Source organism: Pipistrellus kuhlii, unplaced genomic scaffold, assembly GCF_014108245.1.
Source record: "Pipistrellus kuhlii isolate mPipKuh1 unplaced genomic scaffold, mPipKuh1.p scaffold_m20_p_8, whole genome shotgun sequence".
Taxonomy (NCBI): Eukaryota; Metazoa; Chordata; class Mammalia; order Chiroptera; family Vespertilionidae; genus Pipistrellus; species Pipistrellus kuhlii.
In genome coordinates, this window is record NW_023425584.1 from 21,341,393 (window position 1) to 21,362,857 (window position 21,465).

General features: G+C 37.8%; 1 protein-coding gene across 9 annotated transcripts in view; it reads right to left on the reverse strand.

The window, feature by feature from the left end:
• TCERG1 (transcription elongation regulator 1) overlaps positions 1-21,465 on the reverse strand; it is a 60,099-nt gene that overhangs the window by 37,331 nt on the left and 1,303 nt on the right. For 4 of the 9 annotated variants that reach the window (XR_006740650.1, XM_045576460.1, XM_045576459.1 and 1 more), the window contains exons 2-6: positions 13,109-13,334; positions 10,581-10,733; positions 8,890-9,337; positions 4,506-4,748; positions 3,389-3,445 (exon numbers count right to left, since the gene is read on the reverse strand). Coding sequence is in view for 8 of the 9 variants with exons in the window: in XM_045576460.1 (XP_045432416.1) it covers positions 3,389-3,445; positions 4,506-4,748; positions 8,890-9,337; positions 10,581-10,733; positions 13,109-13,334 (1,127 nt within the window). In the remaining variant the exon portion in view is untranslated. The remainder of the gene's footprint in view (positions 1-3,388; positions 3,446-4,505; positions 4,749-8,889; positions 9,338-10,580; positions 10,734-13,108; positions 13,335-21,465) is intronic. The other 5 variants (XM_036425319.2, XM_036425316.2, XM_036425315.2 and 2 more) reach the window with 2 other exon arrangements.

Consider the following 21,465-nt stretch of genomic DNA (forward strand, 5'->3'; position numbering starts at 1 on the left):
GATGCAGCATGACACTGACAAGACACCTTCTCTGCTGCTTCTAAGTGAGAACTACATGCAGAAGCTGAGGCCTGGAGCATAACCATGCAGGAATAGAAAAAGATAAGACAGAACAAAAAGGATGGGAGGGAAAGGAAGAAAAGAGGATATGAGATGAATTAAAATATTCCACTGTAAATAAAAGGGCAAAGATGAAGAGTAGGGTAGCGTTCAACTAATGACAAAATATCCATGTTTGGTGCCTGCCCTATTCAGTGCCTTGTGAAGGCAGGCTAATGCGTTAAAGAAAACACAGCCCTGGGGCTCCAGTGGCGCAATCGGTTAGCGCGCGGTACTTATAAGAAAACACAGCCCTTTCATCTCATTAATGACTACATACATGGGCTATTTTGCTTCAGAAACCTCTATCATTTAAGCCAGCTAAAGATGTAGCACTTGTATTAAAGAATGGAAATTATGTACAGTTCCTAGAAGAATGAAGACTCATGATGCATTACAATGGTGATATAAAAAGAGAATGAAAAGAAAAGCTGAAAAACTAAGGCTAATTGAGGACATTCAAAATTAAGAGTGAATTAAATATATTTTTAAAGGAAAAAGCTAAAGGATAAAGTAAAAGAGTAGGGAATTTAATTTAATTATCTATTTGTTTTGGCTAAAAAAAACACTAAACCTAGTTTGATACCAATAACATTTAAAATAAAGAATTATTTTCTTTCCCCACTAAAGTAATGGAAAAGAAATTTCTCCTAATTCAGAGACAAAAATTAAACCCCTGAATTTGTATATAATGTACCTATGTTCACGCACACACACACAAAAATACTGCCAATTTTTTAAAAAGTGCCTTTTTTTCCTTTATTACTATTTTAAAGAATATCAAAGCTAAACTTTCTATTAACTGAGACTACAACAAAAGTACTGACCATAAAAGCATGCTGAATAAAGTTATATGTATAGTTTTATTTTCTGCTTAAAGAAAGCAATGGAAAAATTCATTTGGTAAAAAAGTTCATGTATTAAGATTAAATTAGTATAAATGCTGCCATCTGCAGGACCACTGAACCTATTAAGTCAGCACTAGAAATTCAAATCCCAAAATACAGGTGGGCTGAGAGGGAACAAATGCAGATTTACAGTTGTAATACAAATAAATAATAATATAAGAATAAACTTTGGCATTCTCACAACTGTAAACCTACTTTTGGCCCTACTATGTACATAAACTTATTCTCAAAAACTGTTCTCTAAAACCAAACCCCCCCAAAGTAATTTTAACTATATGTCTTAAACGGAAGAAAACAAAATATCTTTGTATTTGCATTTAGGCATAACTGTCATTGTTAAATATCAATCAGGGCAATATAACACTCTTTTATTTGACTATCAACATATAAACTATACTGAAAGGTCACGTGTTTCTCATGTTAAAAGGTTTTCTCTTTGGGTGATTATTACATGCATACCATGAAGACACAAAATAACCACACATCTAAATATTTAACCTTCTTTTAAAAGGAAGCCTTGGCTGGGTAGCTCAGTTAGAGCATCGTCCCAATACACCAAGGTTGTGGATACATACAAGAACCAACCAATGCCGAAACCGGTTTGGCTCAGTGGTAGAGCGTCGGTCTGCGGACTGAAAGGTCCCGGGTTCAATTCCGGACAGGGGCATGTATGTTGGTTGCGGGCACATCCCCAGTAGGGGGTGTGCAAGAGGCAGCTGGTCGATGTTTCTCTCTCGTCGATGTTTCTAGCTCTCTGTCTCTCTCCCTTCCTCTCTGTAAAAATCAATAAAATATAAAAAAAAAAAAAAAAAAAAAAGAACCAACTAATGAACACATATATGGATGGATGGAACAACAAACTGATGTTTCCCTCTATCACTGTTTCTTCCCCCCACCCTAAAAAAAAAAAAAGAAAGAAAATCAATCATTTTGTAGTCCATAAAAAATAAAGTAAAACAAAATAAAGGGAGCATCTGTTCAACTTAGACACAATTCTATCCTCAAATTATGTTGTATTAGGAAATTTAAAAATTCCATTTAGCATTTTGGATAATTCTCATGTCACTGACAGTAAGTTTTTTAAAATTCCAAATAAGATTTTAGTTTTAGAGGTAAAAATCCTAATCCAATTTACTATGCCCATTTCCACCACTTATGCCAATATTTTACCTAAGTCTTCCCCACTTTTTCTTCATCTTGTTTGACTATCCCTTCCTTAACCATCCCCATTAGAACCACATTGCTATTTCAGCAGCATTTAATAAAACTCCAAGATAAATCCAAATCCCTCCTTTTCACCTTAAAGCCAAATTAATATAATTTTCATAATATACAATGAGATAGATGTTACTGTACATAAGACCAAAGACTTGGAAAAGAGAAAAGCAAGTCTTTTCTTTTAAATATATTTTTATTGATTTCAGAGAAAAAGGGAGAAGGAGAGAGACAGAAATGTGGCAGCCTCCTGCACACAGCCTACTGGGAATTGAGCCTGTTCTCCAGGCATGTGCCCTGACCAGAAATCAAATTGTGACTCAATTCATAGATCGACGCTCAACCACTGAAACTAGAGTACATTGGAGGAACAAATTAAAAGGAAAATGAGAAAATGAATGAACATTAATATAAAAGATGTCTTGTTATATAAATAAATATGAATAATACTTTCTATAGAACACTAGCTCCCTCTCTAAAAGATCTTGTTATCTTATGCAAAATTTTACAGAGTAACTCAAATTCTCTTCCAATCTATCTACAAAATGCCATTAGGGTCTGCCATTTATTAAATGCCTTTTACTTAAAAACTTCATAGGTACTTCCTTGTTTGGTCAAATGGTCACCACCATCTGTTCTAACATTTGATTGATAGGGTCAGAGAAGACAGACCATGACATCAAAATGGAACTATAACTGAAAGAATTTTGTGACAAAAATTCCACTTTCTATAGAAATGAATTTTGCTATTCTGTACCTGTCACCCACTGGTCCCATTAAAAATCTCTAAAGCAAAATGAAAGTCCTTTCATAGATGATAGCCTTTCAAATAATGTTATTATGCAACCTCTCAATTTTCTCTCAATAGAATAAAAAAACCCAACTTTCAGACATCACTCAAAATCCAGGATCTGACCCTAAAGAAGATCAAGGTTGTAAGAGTTATCAAAAATATCAAGCTATTCTCTATCAGTTAGTTTTCTACAAAAAGTATGTCCAAAGAGAAAACTAATCCAGCTACTTTTAAATTTAATTTAGAAAATGAGTAATCCCTACTATTAGAGAAAACATTTTTGGTTATATAAACATCATATTGGGCATTTAATTATCTAACACTATGTCAACATGTAAAAAGTACAAAACAAAAAACAAAAAACAACACACACCATCAATTCTTGAAAGTTTTTGGTTTCTTTCTTGCAAGATGAAATTCTGAAAGTGCTCTTTTCAAAGTAGTCACAGGAAAAAAAAAAACAATAGAGCAATAATGATAATTAAAATGTGCATAAATCTAAGAAACAGCTATATCACAATCCTATTCTTACACAGAAGCTAATACAACAAAATGGTAATGATAGTGGCAAAAATATAAAATTGGGAGACAAGATCCCTAGGTTCTATTAATCTTTTACACAAATTAGCCCTGTGAACTTTATCTACAGCATAGTTTTCAACTATAATACTAGAATAGATCTCGTATTAAGGATTAAATGTGTTTGATAACAGCAAATGCATTCAAATTAGGATGCCCAACATTATCACTGCTTAATGCATCCAAGAATTATACTCCACAATCTTTTTATTCCTTTTCTAGATGTAACAATTCCCCTTAAGACAAAAAAAACACAACACAGAACCATGAATTCACCATAATTATCTAAATATTTATACTTTACTTCACAATTGTTAGAAGAGAAACTTCTGATTTCTATTTTAGATACTTTTTTTTTTTTTTTTACAGTTAAGTGACTCACATTTTCATTCCAATATAGCATAGTTATTAAGGACATAGCACTTTGATCTGAAATGCCCAAACTCAAATCCAACACCATCACTTATGAGCTCTGTGTACCTACCTCATAAGATGGTGGTGAAAATTAAATTAATTACATGTAAAGTGCTCAGAACCATGCACAATATATAATAAATAGCTCAACCTGTGTTACTTATCAATGACTTAGGATTTCTCAACTTCATAGACTCAATCCCTTAAAAATACTGCATTTAGATATATTTACACAAGATAATTATTTTTAATTCATTGAGGCCATTATCTAAAATGAGTGTAACTTTAAATGTGGCTCTGATCTTAAGACATGTAAACAACAACAAAAAGGACATTTATCAAAACTGAAGAAAAAATACTGCAGTTAGCCATGAATCGTTCAAAAACATTTCAAACAGGTGAGATTCAAGGCAAATTTCAATGCAACAGACACATGAGAAAACTAACTGACAGTATGAAAGCATAGCTGGAAAGATTATTATAATCTATTGGCTTACCTGGAAGCGGAATTGGCATGCCAGGAAGGGGAACACGAAACGGAGGTACCATTACTGGTGGAAAAGCAGGTATCGCTGCTGCTGGCTGAGGTACTGAATGAGGGACAGCAGGAGGTAACGTCTGGGGGTGCGGCTGGGGAACATTTTGCACAGGTGTGGCTGTAGGAGCAGGAGTTGAAACACTAACTGTAGGCGTAGCAACTGAAACAGCAGAACTTGGGGTCTGATCTTGTGTTGTGGGTGCTGATAAAAGATAAAACAAAAATATGTATCACCCCTTCATAAACCATTTTACTCTATTCATTCATCATTCACTCATTCAGTCAGTATTTAAGGGCCCATTCCATGCACTGCAAGAAATTTGTAACAAGGTCTCTGTCTTCAAGAAGCTTGAAAATAGTTAAAAGAAATATAAAATGTAACTAAAACACAAAGAGAAATGGGATAAATGTATAGGCATGAAAATCAAGACCCAAAGACCAATTTTAACAGAGAGGTACAGAAAATTTTATGCTGTGATGGCAGATCTTGATAGATTAGGATTTCAACAAGGAAAATGACAAAGTGGAAAGAGAAAATAAGTAGTGGAAATAAATAAAAGCAAAGATTAGGAAATAACCAGGAACTATTTATGAAACAGAAGGCAAGCAGTCAACCAGTAAACACTAGGCATACCAACAGAACTAGTGAGTTATGGCTGGAAAAGTAGGCCAGAGGCACAAAGTTGAAGGCCTTGAACAAAAGACTAAGGAGTATATACTTCACTAGGTAGGGGAAGGAAAGAACTTATATAAATGTAGAAAAATGATCTAAAAGAATGCACACCAAAATATATTAACTCATTACATCTGTGTATATATGCCTTTCACTTTTTTACATATGCTTCTTTAGACTTTGAATTTTTAACAAGAATGTATTCACGTGTAATTTTTATGATTTCGTGAAAGTAAAAGGGGTATGGGGAGGCTGAATTAAGATTTCTGTTTTGAAGAATAATCAATGTTCATTTGATGAATTAACTTGGCAGATGCATAAGAAAAAAAGAAATAAAAAGATGGGAAAATCAATTTCAACATATCTGGATTTGTCCCAGCAAAAAAGAACAGAGAAAAAGAAATGCAATAACTAATGACTGACTGGATAGAAACAAATGGAATAAAAAACAACTTGGGTTTCTCTATAATTATTTCAAAAGAAAAAAGAAAAGAAAAAACAAAAAACTCAGGTTTCCAATATAAGAGACTAAGAGAATGAGAAATTCAGGATAATTTGGTTTGGCTAATATGTTACTTTTAAATATCAAAATTAAAATACTTTATCCCTAGTAATTACATTCACAATCAAATTGTGACCTGAAAATAAAATTCCTATTTCTTAAAGTTTCAATTCTCAAATATTACAAAATATGTTTGTTATTAATTCATAACCCAAAACAAAAATTCATTTTGGTGACTCATTGGTAAGAAATACTTCATCTTTCTCTGTCAAACTCTACCTATATTGAACTAAGACTAAATTTATCAAATTAAATATAATAAAGCAGTGCTTTTCTATTATTTTATTCTAAGAAAAAGCACACTGTTTAACACAAATCACCCGGTACTCCAACTGACAACAAAATATGTCAGTGTCTTTTTTTCAGCACCTAATAATGAAAAAACTCACTTAGGCTGGGAAGATGTGAGCAATTTCATACTTGTTAATAAGGGACTCACCTTGGCTAAATAGACAGCAGGGCCAAACAAGTATCTTCAGGGGCCCAGGAATGAATTGTTGGTCTAGCATAGACCTAGCCTTAGGGTACAGTATCATATTAATATAATTTTATAACATTGTGAAAAATACAAATTACATGCAACATTTGCCCAGTCCCATACATATACCATTTAGCATTTGTAATCTATTGTAATGGCTGAAAATATATCTAGTTATTCTGCCCAACTTCTCTGAGAAGTAGGATTTGTCAGCATTTTTCACAAACTTGAACAGGATAAAATGAGTTTATATTCAACTGGAGTTTAAATCATAAATATCTTAATTTTTATTTCCATTTTCCCAGGTCTATACTACAGTTCACAGAATTACATCTTTTAAAAATATTATGGTAATAGTATGTAGATATAAATACCAAAGTTTTGTACAAATTACTGTAGCCAGAAAATAAAATGTTATAAAGGCATCAAATTTAAGTGGAAAGGAATACCAATGGAGATGGCAAAAAGTATTTAATTCTACCCATTTCTCTTGCTGATACAGGATTTTCTGATTTGATTACTGGCGATAAGTCATGAGAGAAAAAGGATAAAGGCAATAAAAGAATTAAATGGAAACTAGGAAAATGGCAGCTAGGACTTTATAGTAGATAAATTCCTACTAATTCTATTTGCTAAGATAACTGAAACACTAGGTCTCCAAATTTATTACTAACCCATCCTCAGATCTCAACTAAAAAAGTGACTGCAACAACAGATGGAGAAATTTTAATTACTGTAGCATGACAATACTTTATGACAACGGATCAAGTAAAATAAAAATAGACATCAGGAGTACTCAGAAAAACATCAAAATTAATGTTTCAAGACAGTAAAAAGAACATGATTTTGCTATTCTGTATTCTGCCCTTAGAATAAAGGCCTCCCAATTACTGAGAGGGAGTGCAAAAAATGACAAATCAGAATGTTCTGAAAAGAAAAGTTGATAATCACAAGATAGCTACGGGCCTGAAGACCACCCTGACGTAGAAATGGAATGTACATAGGATAAAGTGTTTGGCTACCCACTATCCTTAAAACAAAGTAGTTCTCCTTCCTAAGCAGAAAACAAAACGGCAGAGCCTCCACAAAGAACCACACTGCTCTTATCAATCCCCCTCTCCCATTACCACCACAGGCGCCCCATAAAAGCCGACAATTTTCTGCCTTGCCACACAGAAGACTAGCCTATAAAAGGGCAAAGACCCTCAACCAGCTAGCTGTTAACTTCCACATCAGAATTCCCTGTTGTATTTCCATATCAGAATTTATCTTCCTATTAAGTACGGTATATGTTTATCTAAAAATTATCAAGTAGGGCCTTTAAAAAAACTGCCTCCACATTACACCTACCTTATTCTTATAGGTTACTTCTTGTATCAATAAGATAAATTCAAATTTGATTCTATTATTAAATTTCTCTCATATACATATTCCTTACAATGTACTATATACTAGTAATTCCCCAGTCCCTAAAATATTGGGGAAAGGGACACTTTATTTTCTTATTCTCATCTCTATTATCCATGTAGCAAATAATCCAAATTGTAATAACCTTGCAGAGACACGTATTTTCATAACTACCATAAAATCATTATTTAAATATTCTGGGGCTCAATCTCAGCTGTAGAATAAGTAGCACCAAATAAAAAGTAGTGGTATAAATATTAACGACAATCTTTTAAGCATACTAATATATCCTTCTTTCTTCATCCCTAAAAACTGCTATTAAGCACCTCTCATATTTTAGAAAAGATCTAACCTTTGGGCCTCTGTAACTTTATACCTGAAAATTCTCTTACCTTTTTGACTTCTTTTTCAACAACTCATTTCACCTGCCTATGTCCCATTATAAGATCTTTTCACCTCTGAATGGTATTACTGAAAAGTTCCTAGTAAGTTTCCAATTTCAACACTACCAAAAAAATGAGCATCAGAAAAATCTTCCAGAACACTGCATTTCTACAAGCTCCCTATTGCCTGCCTGACTCATCATTTGCCTGGTTCTTAAAACTCTTCATAATCTGATCTCACTCTTATTTATTAACCAAAATAAACCTTCCCACCTCAAAAGAGTACCTTAACAATTCCCCAAACTACAATTATACTCATTTCCTGAACTGGATGCTGTTCCTCTCTATTTAAGAGATCTCTCCTTACTTTTGAACTTACTCAAATTCTACCACAAATCCTTCTTGATCAACCTGAAGACCCATGCAATCCACCAACCTGTCAGTTTTCTCAAATTGTTACACCTCCTATTTTCGCTGTAAATTTTGCACACTATTTTACATGCATTATGCTGGCCTCCTCAATGAGAAAAACTGGACGTTCTATAAGATAGGGACCAAGACTTCCACTTACTCTGCAAAGCTCACAGCATCCAGCATTATTGTTAGCCAAGTTGAATAGCTACCTGCACTTCCCCAGTTTAGCTTCGTGAATTACAAGTGGGTAAATAATTTCTTCTACTAATGTATGTTTCTGTTCTTCTATCGTCAGAAGTCTTATGTCAAAAATGTTTTATAATAACATCAAGGATAATACTGAAACACTAGGATCATTTAGAATGCAGTCCCTACTTGTCCATTTCCCTAGCTGCTAAATAAAAACACATGCTGACTGGTACTCACTTGATACTGTCTGCGAAACCGAAGAGGCAGTTGTCGTAGTAGAAGTGGTAGAGGATGGGGTGGATGATGATGTTGACGTGGATACTGCAGGCGCTGGACTACTAGTCGTAGGGGTGGAAGCTCCTACTGCTTGTGCTTGCACTTGCGCCTGGGCCTGGGCCTGAGCCTGAGCCTGTGCTTGTGCCTGGGCCTGGGCCTGAGCCTGGGCCTGTGCTTGCGCCTGAGCCTGGGCCTGGGCCTGAGCCTGAGCCTGGGCCTGGGCCTGAGCTTGGGCCTGGGCCTGAGCCTGGGCCTGTGCCTGCGCCTGGGCCTGTGCTTGCGCTTGGGCCTGGGCCTGAACCTGGGCCTGGGCTGCAAGCATAGGTGTCAGTTCTGACTGCTGAATAACCTTAACTCCATCTGGCTTGCTCCAGGCAGATTCACGTGTCCGAGCATTATAATAATAAACCTGCAGAGGAAGCAAAATCACTGGTATCATAGAATCTGTCAACTGTCATTAAAAACTGGTAATGCAACTACATTTTGCCTTAAAATTAAGTTATTGGGAGAAATAAAACTTAGAAAAGAGAAAACATGAAAATTGGCTGCTCGCATTTTTATGCTACCATAGGTAATTTTCCCCTCCTTTTCCCCCTTCTAATTTCCTATAATGAGACACTATATTTTTAACACATACATTATTTTTGTGCAGTTAATACGGCTATCCTTAGAATGCCCTGCTTATAAAGTTGACCCTTGGCTGGCATCTGGAAATTTGGGTTTTGGGAGGGTTACCACCAATCCCTAACTGGTAAGAACAGCAGCTCACTGTGCCTAGATTGTTTACACAAAAAATGCAGTTCATGCTAAATGCCTACTTTCCCGCCGGGACCTGTTTGGCTCAGTGGATAGAGCGTCAGCCTGCGGATTGAAAGGTCCCAGGTTCAATTCCAGTCAAGGGCAATGTACCTTGGTTGAAGGCACATGCCCAGTGGGGGGTGTGCAAGAGGCAGCTGGTCGATGTTTCTCTCTCATCGACATTTCTAACTCTGTCCCTCTTAATTCCTTTCTGTGTAAAATCAATAAAATATATTTAAATGCTTGCTTTCCCTCTGGGAGTCTAGAATTTTGGTATGTGCTAAGCAAAGGGCACCAGTCCCCAATTGAAATCCCTTGACTCCCCAGCTCAGATGAGCTTCTCTGGTAGACAACTCTTCAAGTATTTTGTCACAATTCCATGCTGGAGAAATTATACATATTCTATGTGCTTCCAAAGAGTGGAATCTTGGAAGCTTGTGATCCATTTACTATAGACTCCGTCCCATCACCTTTTTCTCTTTGCTGGTTTTGCTTTGTACCCTTCCACTGCAATTAGTCTTAGCTGCGAGTACAACTACTACATGCTGAGTCCCGTGAGTCTTCCTAGTGAATACTAAACCTTAAGAGTTGTTCTGAGGAGCCATAATACCTATTTAAAATACAAGCTTCCAGAATCACAGGTAAACAGATATGTAAGCATTCTAGTCTAGCGTGGAAGTCCAATCCACTAAGACTTTCATCAAGCTGTACCCCACGTCCTGCTTATCCCAGGCTCATTCTTAATTGGCAAGAATATTCTCATTGATCCCAATCTGCCAGAACTTTTCTGTCACTAAGAGTTTTACTCTTCTGTCCCTAAGGAGTTAACAACCTAAATATATTTTTTAATTTACCTTCCCATCTGGCGTTTTATTTTCAACCCATATCTCCTCAGTCGGAGGCAGTGCTGGAGTACCAGGGGCAGTCACAGGAGGCATTCCTGGTGGAAACATCATACCCGGAGGAGGAGGCATGGTTCCCATGGGTGGAGGCATGAAAGGTGGTCTCTGTTAATTCAATTCATAAGAACAGTAATGGTCACTTGTATTTATCTTTTTTTCCTTTCAAATTATTACTAAATTCTACCCCAAAGTAAAGTACTATAAGAGCAACCAAACTAGTTTTACAGTCCATTCAAATACACTCATCTACGATGCATAAGCAAAGTTTCTCTGGAACAAAAATGATTACTAAACAGAATGGAAAGAAATACATCAACATATAGTAGTTATCTCTACGTAATAGCATTACGGGTGAATTTTGCTTTATTATTTATACTTTAACTGCATATTTCACACACTAGGCACTAGATTCACTAGGCACTAGATTACTTTCAGAATAAGTGGCTTTTGTATCTTTTTTAATAACTGGCACACCAATACCTCCACCTCTCACTTCAGTAAGAACCAACCAAAGGAAAAACATTACTTTACAAGTAACATAGCAACAACTGAAAAAGAAAAATTGAATATAGCTGATCCTTTTTCCTTTAAGAAAAAAACATATTAGCTAGAAAAACATTCATCATTTTCAATTTTTCAAATAATAGTAACAATAAGTAGCTCACTAATGACATGAACATCAGTTAAGTTTAAAAGATATAGTAAAATTAGGACATTTCTGGAGAATCCAAGATGGCTGCATAGCTAAACACCTAGTCACAGCAGCACACAACAATTTCAATAAAATACAACTAAAATATATAATGGACATTACCCAGAACTACAGGAAAGTCGACTGACTGGAAATTCTACAACGAGAAGCAAGGAGAAACCAGAAGGAAGAGCGGAGGAGCTGTAAAAGCCTAAGGTACAGAGATACGCAGTGTGCGGAGAGAGGACGGAGCCGGAGAGGAGGGCGGCTGAGTGCCTGGCTGGCGTTCCCTAGCAGGAAGGAGATAAAAGCTCTGACTGTGCTGGGCCCCAGTTCCGACTGCTCTGAACCCCAGTTCTAGGCCAGACCCTGGGGTCCCAGGCTCAAACAGAGGGAGCTAGTCTGTAAGGCAGAACCCCGGGGGAGCGGTGAAAGGAGGTCCCGGAGGCGCACACATTGCGCGCGAGAAGGGACGCTTGGCTGTGCCTCGGGATTGCCCTGGCAGGAAGGAGACAAAGCTCCGACTGCTCTGAACGCCACCTCCAACTGAACTGAACCCCAGTTCCAGGCTCATTGGGGGAGAGCCTAGATTGTTTGGTAGCAGGCGAAAATCGAGGGCACCTTTCTCTCAGAGGTGCTTGCGACGAGTACTGAAGGACCCTGGGGATTACTGAGACTCAGGAGCCGCATAGGGCAGGGCTGACGGACGCCAAAGCTGTAGGCTCCACCCTGAAACCCCGCCCCCATCAGGGAAGCAGCGAAAATGCCGAGACAATGAAATAGATCACAAATGAAAAAAATGGAGGACAAAAAGCGACTAGATATAGAGTTCAAATCTTTGCTTATAAGGTTTTTCAAGAATTTCCTAGAAAAGGTTGATAAGACCTATGAGGATATGAAAAGGGATCAACTAGAATTAATAAGGAATCAACAAGAAATGATAAGTGATCAATAAGAAATAAAGAATACACTGTCTGAAATAAAAAATATTATACAGAGTCCTTAAAACAGAATGGAAGATCGCAAGAATCAAGTCAAAGATTTGGAACATAAAGAGCCAAAAAACACTACTCCGCAGAAGCAAGAAGGCAAGAGAATCCATAAAATTGAAGATAATGTAAGAAACCTCTGGGACAACTTCAAGCGAACCAACATCAGAATTATGGGGGTCCCAGAAGATGAGAGAGAGCAAGATATCGAAAGCATACTGAAAGAAATAGTGACAGAAAACTTCCCCCACCTGTTGAAAGAATTAGACTTACAAGTCCAGAAAGCGCACAGAACTCCAAACATCGACCTATGAACCAGGCAGCCATGGTTCTCAGTCAGGGCACATGCCCAGGGTTATAGGCTCGATCCCCAGTAGGGGGTGTGCAGGAGGCAGCCGACCAATGATTTTCTCTCATCACTGATGTTGCATTCTCTCCCCCTTTCTCTAAAATCAATAAAAATATATTTTGAAAATAATAAAATACTGAAATAGAAAAATAAATAGCGATAACTAAGACAGTTATACCTTTAAAATTCAAACTTCATTTCCCGTAAAGAAGATGGACTAAAGACAATTCTCAGAGATAAAGGCAGATAAGAAATACTCTATTTAATCTCAGTTTCCTATGTAGCGTATTTTTCTATCTAAATTTCTATTCAAAACCACAGCTTTTGGAGCAATAAGTTAATATATGGATTATATTTTCCTATAAAGTGAAACTAAGAAGACAGTTTTGAAGGCAAAACTGACATACAGTATTAACAGCAATAAAGAAATGACAACCTCTGTATTCTTTACCTGAAGGTGCGGAGGGCCCATAGGTGGAGGAATCCCTCCTGGAGGAGGCATTGGTGGCATATTAGGGTCAAAAGGAGGACGTCCAAAGGGGGGCCGAGGTGGTGGCGGAGGACCTCGCATCATACCAAAAGGTGGAGGAGGTCGCATGAGAGGCGGTGGGCCTCGCATCACTGCATTTGGCGGGGGAGCTGGGCCTCGAAACCTCAAGGCCTGCTGTTGAGCCATCCTGTGGGGAAAACAATGAATTAATTTCTTTCTCAAAATTACAAAATGTAGTGTCTGATCTCTAATTACATCGAATTCAATAGGCCCTTAAGAACAAGTAGAGATGGAAAGGCATAATTTTGCAACCATCCCAGTAAAAGTGCATCAGTAAGAATGAGCAATGGAAACCAAATCTAGGAGGAAAGCTGGATGAAGATATCCAGGTGATCTTAAAACGTCTCCTCACATGCTGCTTATGACTGCAAGGGAAGACGAAAAAAATACTATGTTATAGAGAAATCATGCAACATCTTGACCAGTGGATCTACATTAATATCATCCAAAAAGGACAGATGGACATCATGTGACTGAGAGAAACACATCACCTATTCCAGGCAAGAATGTATACCCTCAAATTAATAATGATGAAATAGCCGAAACTGGTTTGGCTCAGTGGATAGAGCATCAATCAGCCTGTGGACTGAAAGGTCCCGGGATTCCGGTCAAGGGCATGTACCCTGGTTGGGGGTACATACCCGGTGGGGGGTGTGCAAGAGGCAGCTGATCCGATGTTTCTCTCATCGATGTTTCTAACTCTCTATCCCTCTCTCTTCCTTGTGTAAAAAAAAATCAATAACATATATTTTAAAAAAAGAGTGGCTAGATCACCTTGGCTACTTTTAAAAAAATTATGAAATAGTAGACAAACACACACACACAAAAAAGAAAGTTCTATTTAAAAGGGGGAAGCAGAGAATATATTCTTCAGAAATGTGGATATTATGCATAAAAGACAAAGGCAGGCTGTGGAAATGTAAAGGAGCTAAAGAGACATGACAACACAACATTAATTCTATATCAAATCCTATCCCAAAGGGAAGAAATGCTATAAAAAAATTTGTGGATTAATGGACAACACTAGAATAAGAACAACAGATTAAAGTATTGGTTATATCACTATAAATTTATGAAGTTGGTAACTGTATTTAGGCAAAATATTTCTATTCTTAGAAAATGTATATTTAAGTATTTAAAAGTATAGGGCCACAGTATATGTATCTTACCCTCAAACAATTCAAAGTAACGGAGCATGCATGCGAGCAAATAATAAGGCAGAAAAGGTAAAATATTAATACCAAGTGTACTATCTTTATTTTTTGCATCTTTTGATAAGTTTGAAATTACTTCCAAATACAAAGTTTTTACAGGATGGAGGGTAGCGGGCTTACGAGATCACTAGTACATGGAAAGCCTTTCTCTACACTGCACCCTATCCAACCCTTCAATCTCTAGCTAAAACACCCTGGTTTATTTTCTCTATGGTATATAAGCAGACACACAGTGTTACATGTTATTATCTATCTCCCTCTCACAAGTGCTTTTTAAAAAAATTAAATTGGGGGAAGAGGGGGGAAAGAGGAACACCTGTAATAATCTAAATAATGATTTCTTATTTTAAAAAATTAAAATTATTCATTCTTAAAATTACTATATATCACGCAGTGCTCTAAGCTCTTTTTAAATCCTTTAATCATTGTAACACCCCTATGAGATATATATCATCAACCTCATTTATACATGAGGACACTAAAGCAAGTTGAAGTCAAATAATTTGCCCAAGGCCACACAGCTGGTTGAGTGGAAAAGCCAGGATTCAAATACAGGCAAATATCTCTTAAACACTACATGACACTGTGTATGTAAGTGCCTTTAGAGCAGGGATTCTGTCTGCCCTGTTTATCCTTAGATCCCCTGTACATAGTTAGGTCTACACATAGTAGGCCTCAATAAATATTTGTTAAATGAACCAATGAATACCTAAATAGGGGATATTGTACCTACACTTCCTCACAAGTAGGATATGTAGAATCTTATAAACATTATCTATACATATAAAAGCCAAAGTGACCATTCGACTGATAGCAATGATAAGCACTTACCACCAGGGGGCAGACACTGGAAACATGGAACAGACTAATGAATCTCAAAGGGAAAGGAGGGAGTACGGGAAGAGATTAACCAAAGATCTTATATGCACGCTAGAGGCCCGGTGCACAGATTCATGCACTGGTGGGGTCCTTCGGCCTGGACAGCAGGGATCAGGCTGAAACCAGCCTGGTACAGAGATTTGTGCACTTGTGTGGTCCCTCAGCCTGGCCTGCAGGGACTAAGCCGAAACTGGCTCTGTAACATCCTCCAAGGGGTTCCGGATTGTGAGAGTGCACGTGAGCAAATAATAAGGCAGAAGAGGTAAAATATTAATACCAAATGTACTATCTTTATTTTTTTGCATCTTTTGATAAGTTTGAAATTACATCCAAATACAAAGTTTTTACAGGGTGGAGGGTAGTGGGCTTACAAGATCACTAGTAAATGGAAAGGACTCCACCAGTGCACAAATCCGTGCACGAGGCCTCTAGTTTTTACTATAATTTGCCATAGTCGATTAAGTACCTACCTATCAGTTTAACCAGTTGCTACTATAAATCTCTCCATTATTCATGAAATGTACATTTCTGTGCTCAAGAAAAAATTAGCAATTACAATTGTTTTGGCTTTTTTTTTTTAAAATATATTCACTGGAGGATATTTTTTCCATTGATTTTTAGAGAGTAGATTGGTAAAGACAGAAACATCAATGTGAGAGAAGTACATTGACTGGTTGCTTCCTGCACAAGCCCTGACCAGGGCCCAGGTCAAGAAAGATCCTGCAACCATGCTGCAACCAAGTACATGCCCTTGACCAGAATCGAACCCATAACCTTACCCAGGACCCTTTGGTCCGTCCCCAGGCCAATGCTCTATCCACTGAGCCAAACCTAAGGCAACAATTACCGTATTTTTCAAACCATAAGACGCACTTTTCCCCCCCCCAGAAGTGGGGGGAAAAAGTCCCTGCATCTTATGGTCCAAATATAGCCTACACATATACTTTAAAAAAAAAGTTTTTTTACTTGCCCGGCTCTGTGTGGTCTCTGTGTGCTTGCCCGGCTCTAAAATGGTTCTAAATGCTGCTGTTTACTTTACAGGGTTGATTACATGTGTTTATGACTGTGATGCACAGAAAATATTTAATGCACATAAAATATTTTAGGACACTGTTTGTTTCAGAATCTTTTTTTCTTCATTTCCCTTCTCTAAAAACTGGTGCGTCTTATGGTCTGGAGCGTCTTATGGTCCGAAAAATACGGTATATTCTTTATGTATATTTGAAGATAATTATTCTTATATTCTCTTCTCACCAGGCTCTCCCAAATTTCCCACACTTCAACTCTGCTTAAAATTACACTTAGTTTTTCTACATTTTCTATATCATAGTTCAAGTCTGACATAAAAAATCCTAATAACCAATTTTCCTTCTAGCATACTAGGGTTGTAAACATCCAGAATGCATAAACCAACTGCACTTAACCAGATTTGCAAATGACCTTATCTCAAAGTATAATTTAAAAACAATGACTAAAAAAAGGAATATGGATTATGTCAGAGTAATTAGTCTTTCTCAAATTATATGTATTCCTAAAAGACACATGGCTACCATTACTGAATAACCTTTTGTGCAGAAACAAAGTGCAGAATATCAAGGAAAGATATTCTGTTTCAGCCTTGAGTTAATAATGTACCTTAATCTTAATGTACATCTGCCTCTCCCCTTTAAAAATGATCAACAGTACTTATTTCTTTGAAATGTCACACTTCCTAGTTATGGCTCGAAGTTAAACATTTAGGCTTTAGAATGATGAAAAAGTCAAATCAGGGCTCTGCCTTTTGTTGTCAAACTAGTTACATAATTCTGAGTCTGAGAATACTCAGATGTAAATGAGCTGGGGAATAAAAATAAAAGCTATCTCATCTCCCTATTCAATGAGATAATCCCTGTGAAACAGTTAAGAGTACTTAATACACACTAACCCACTTTAACTACCATTACTTTCATTCCCCCAAAAACCTGGCACTATGCTCTACCTACCGTTTCCCTAAAAATAAGACAGTGTCTTATATTAATTTTTGCTCCCAAAGATGCACTAGGTCTTATTTTCAGGGGATGTCTTATTTTTCCATGAGGAAGAATACAGTACACATTTATTGTTAAATGAAAATAAAGGAAATTTATTATCTGTATACGGTATGGTAGTACGGTAGTTGTCAACACAAACCAGACAAACTGTGAATCCTACAGTATCAAGAATTTACTCATTTATTCAATGACAATCATGTCAATCATCTTCAGGAACATCATAACAATCCAATTCCTGAATTTCCTGGTGAATTTCTTGTGACTCCATTTCTTTCAGAATCAGTGGACCAAATCTCTCATGTTTAGCCTAGGGGGGCCTTATTTTCAGGGGGATGCCTTATATTTCACTCAGAAGGAAACCTGTAAGTAGGTCTTATTTTCGGAGGATGTCTTATTTTCGGGGAAACACGGTATGTAGAGCCCTAGCGGGTGTGGCTCAGTTGGATCAGCCAAATTCATGCACCAAAAGCTTGCCAGAGTTGCAATTTCAATCGCCAGTAGGGGGCAGCCAATGGACCTTTATCTCTCACATCAATGTTTCTCTCTCTTCCTCTCTCTTTTCTTCTCTAAAAATCAACAAAAACATTTTTTTTAAAGGCACTTAGTTGTCAATTTGACTAAATGTCTTTCAAAAGTCTGCCACTAAAATAGACACAGAATTCAGTTTCCTCCATCGGCATCTTGGACCTGTCCTAAGCTCTTCACACACACTGCTTCATTGCAGGCAACTTTAACCAGAACCTGCAGTGAGGATTAAATGAGCTAATAAAGTATGTGAAACAGCACCTAGCACATTAGTGCTCTCTAAGTATAGCTTTTATTACTGCTGCAATAATATTAGTGTAGTAATAGTACTACTAGTAAGTTTTAATGGTACTAATGTCAGTATAGTGTAGCTACTATTATTCGATACTATAATTATTTCCAGGCTCTACATAACATGCCTCTTCTTGATCTGTCTACAGACTCCAGCCTTTTTTTTTAAATTTTTTATGCTCACCTGAGGATATTTTTCCATTGATTTTTAGAGAATGGAAGGGAGAAGGAAGGATAGAGAGAAACATTGATGTAAGAGAGACAAATTGATTGGCTGCCTCTCGCATGCAAACCTGACCAGGATTGGGAGCTCACAACTAAGGTACGTGTGCCCGTGACCAGAATCGAACTCAGGGCCCTTCAGTTCACAGACCTATGCCCTATCCACTGAGCCAAACCGGGTAGGGCTCCAGTCTTCTTTTTTGATCCAATACTTCAAGTTCATTTACCTTGAAGCCTCTGCCCTTATTGTTCCCTCTGCCTGGAATGCTTTTCCCCAGATCATTATATAACTGGCTCTTTTAAATTATCAGTCTTAGTTCCTCACACTCCTTTCCCACCCTCAGCCTCTCAGACCCTCTCTGGTTCATTACCCAATTTAAGTTTTCTTAAAATATATTTTTATTTATTTCAGAGAGGAAAGAAGAGGGATAGAAAGATAGAAACATCAAAGATAAGAATCATCGATTGGCAGCCTCCTACACTCCCCTTACTGGGGATCAAGACCATAGACCGTGTCGCATTGTGTCCAGGCTGGGAATGGAACCGTGACCTCCTGGTTCATTTGGTTCCTAAGTTGACACTCAACCACAAAGCCACACAGGCTGGACACAATTTAAATTTTAAATTATGACAAACTAGAGGCCTGGTACACAAATTTGTGCATCGGTGGGGTCCGGCAGGCCCGCCCCTATGGGGGTCCATAGGACCGAGCAGGCTGGGGGGGGGGGGGGGGGGCCAATAGGGGCCTGGATCAGGCTGGTTGGCTGCCACAGTCATTCTGATTGTTCCACCATTCCGGTCGCTGGACTTTTATATATATAGATGCTAAGAAAAAACCTCTCACTTGCGTACTTTTGTATTATACCCACTAATAATGTAGTTTCCCCTTAGTATACTGCTGCTTTCCAGTGTAGAGGATGGTGGGTGCTCAAATGTTATTGTTTTGATGGCCAAAGAGAAGGGGGGGGGGAGGGTGGTGGGGACTGGGTGGAGATGGGCAAGAAGGGAAGGGAATGGGGACATCTTCAACAGTGTCAACAGTGTTAATAAAGTTTTTAAAAAAGAAGCCCTGGCTGGTTTGGCTCAGTGGATAGAGTGTTGGCATGTGGACCAAAGGGTCCTGGGTTCAATTCCAGTCAAGGGCACATACCTGGGTTGTGTGCTTGATCCCCAGTGAGGGGGGGGATGCAGAAGGTAGAAATCAATGATTTTCTCTCATCATTAATATTTCTTTCTCTCCCTTCCTCTCTGAAATTAATAAAAATACATATATTTTTAAATTGTTTTAATAATGACAGAGAACACTGGGTATTTCCAATATGCCAAGAACGATTACATGGACATTATTTGCACCAACTCTTTATCCTCACAGCAATACATTGAGGTAACTTTGGCACAATTTTTAGAGGAAACTATGTCACAGAAAAATAGTTGTTTAAGGTACTAGTCAGTGGTAACAACAGTGTAATCTTATTCTTGTTTTACAATGAAGGAAATTTAGACTGAAAGTACCTTGTCATAAGGTATTAATAGGTAAACTAAGACCCTGGGTAAAGGATCTATACAAATATGACTCTAAAAGTTATCTTACCGTATTTTCCGGCGTATAAGACGACCCCCTAATTTTTACAGTTAAAACATAGGTTTAGGCCTATATTCGCTGTATAAGACTACCCCCCACTTCCGAAGCAACGCCAGTTCTTTTTTTAATAGACCGCCTCTCTGACTCTGGCCAATCTGAGCAGGCTTTTTACTAGAACAACAATCCTCAACATAAAGGAATGAATAACATTTGGATCTCCAAATAAATTTTGTCTCTTGCAGGTTATTTGCATTCCTACCACTTTCAACCTTTTTGAAAACAGAAGACTTGCAAAAATAGAAACAACTTTTTTTTTTTTTACAAGAACAAATGTATTTCTCTAGAGCACATGTGTCAAACACAAGGCCCGCGGGCCAAATCCGTCCTGCCAGGCCTTGCAATGTGGCCCGCACCGCGCTGTCATCACTGCACTCCGCTGCGTTTCCATCACAATGACAGTTTATGACTGTTCAGTAAACCATTCGGCCCTCGATTTAGGCTGGATTTTAGATTTTGGCCCCTTCTCTGATTGAGTTCGACACCCCTACTCTAGAGGTACTCTATCTAGATATGCAATCCCGCACTAGTGAAGACAAGACTGCAAATACTTTAACAGGAGAGACAAAATGGGAAGATGCTGCTGACATAGGGGAGGCCAATCGACTCTGCCAATTACTCGGTGACCTTGTAGAAGTCACTTTCCCGCTCATTTGATGTGGCTAGTTTAATTCATAATTTAGATCAATCTTAATTAGTATGGATGCTCCAAAAGATTTTGGTCTGGTTCAAGTCTCTACTGCCAGCACCTACGTCAGTGACTGTCACATAGCACACAATAAATTTGGTTCTAATAAGCAAACCATCTCTAAATCACCTATATTCATTTATTACCATAAAGCCACCAAACTCTATTTGCCAGACACAGATAGACAGACAGACACACCACAAAATACCTTCACGTGATACACATGATACAAATACGAAAACCAAGGCCCAATTTCTGCCATCAAAAAGATTGCCTAAAAAACAGCCAATTTATCTTAAGCCACGAAAAGTACTAAAATAACGGTCTGTACAACATGCTTTGGAAGCAACTTCCAACCCAAGAGGCTTAGGCATACAATATTTGCAACGGAACACCTAATTTAAAGCCCTGCTCAAATCAGTTTTGCATCAACGTCTAGACTGCTGTTAATAAACTCTAAAAGGCAACTCCTTGTAAAGCTGAAGACGCTCTCCTCTCTGAGATGCAAGGGAATGTCCCCAAATAAATTCAGGTGACCTTGAGATCAGAACCAGGAATAAACCTTCCTATCACTGATACGGAATGACCCTGGCAACACTCCTTCATCACTCATCACCAAAGCCAATTACACGTATGGGGTCTCAAGGATTTGAGATTCATCTCGGAAGACAAGATTTCACTCCTGCCAAAAGTAGGAATTTCTGGGTGTGACAACCCAGAATCTGTATAAAACCTTGAGAAACAAACCCCATTTCCTGACACAATTTCAA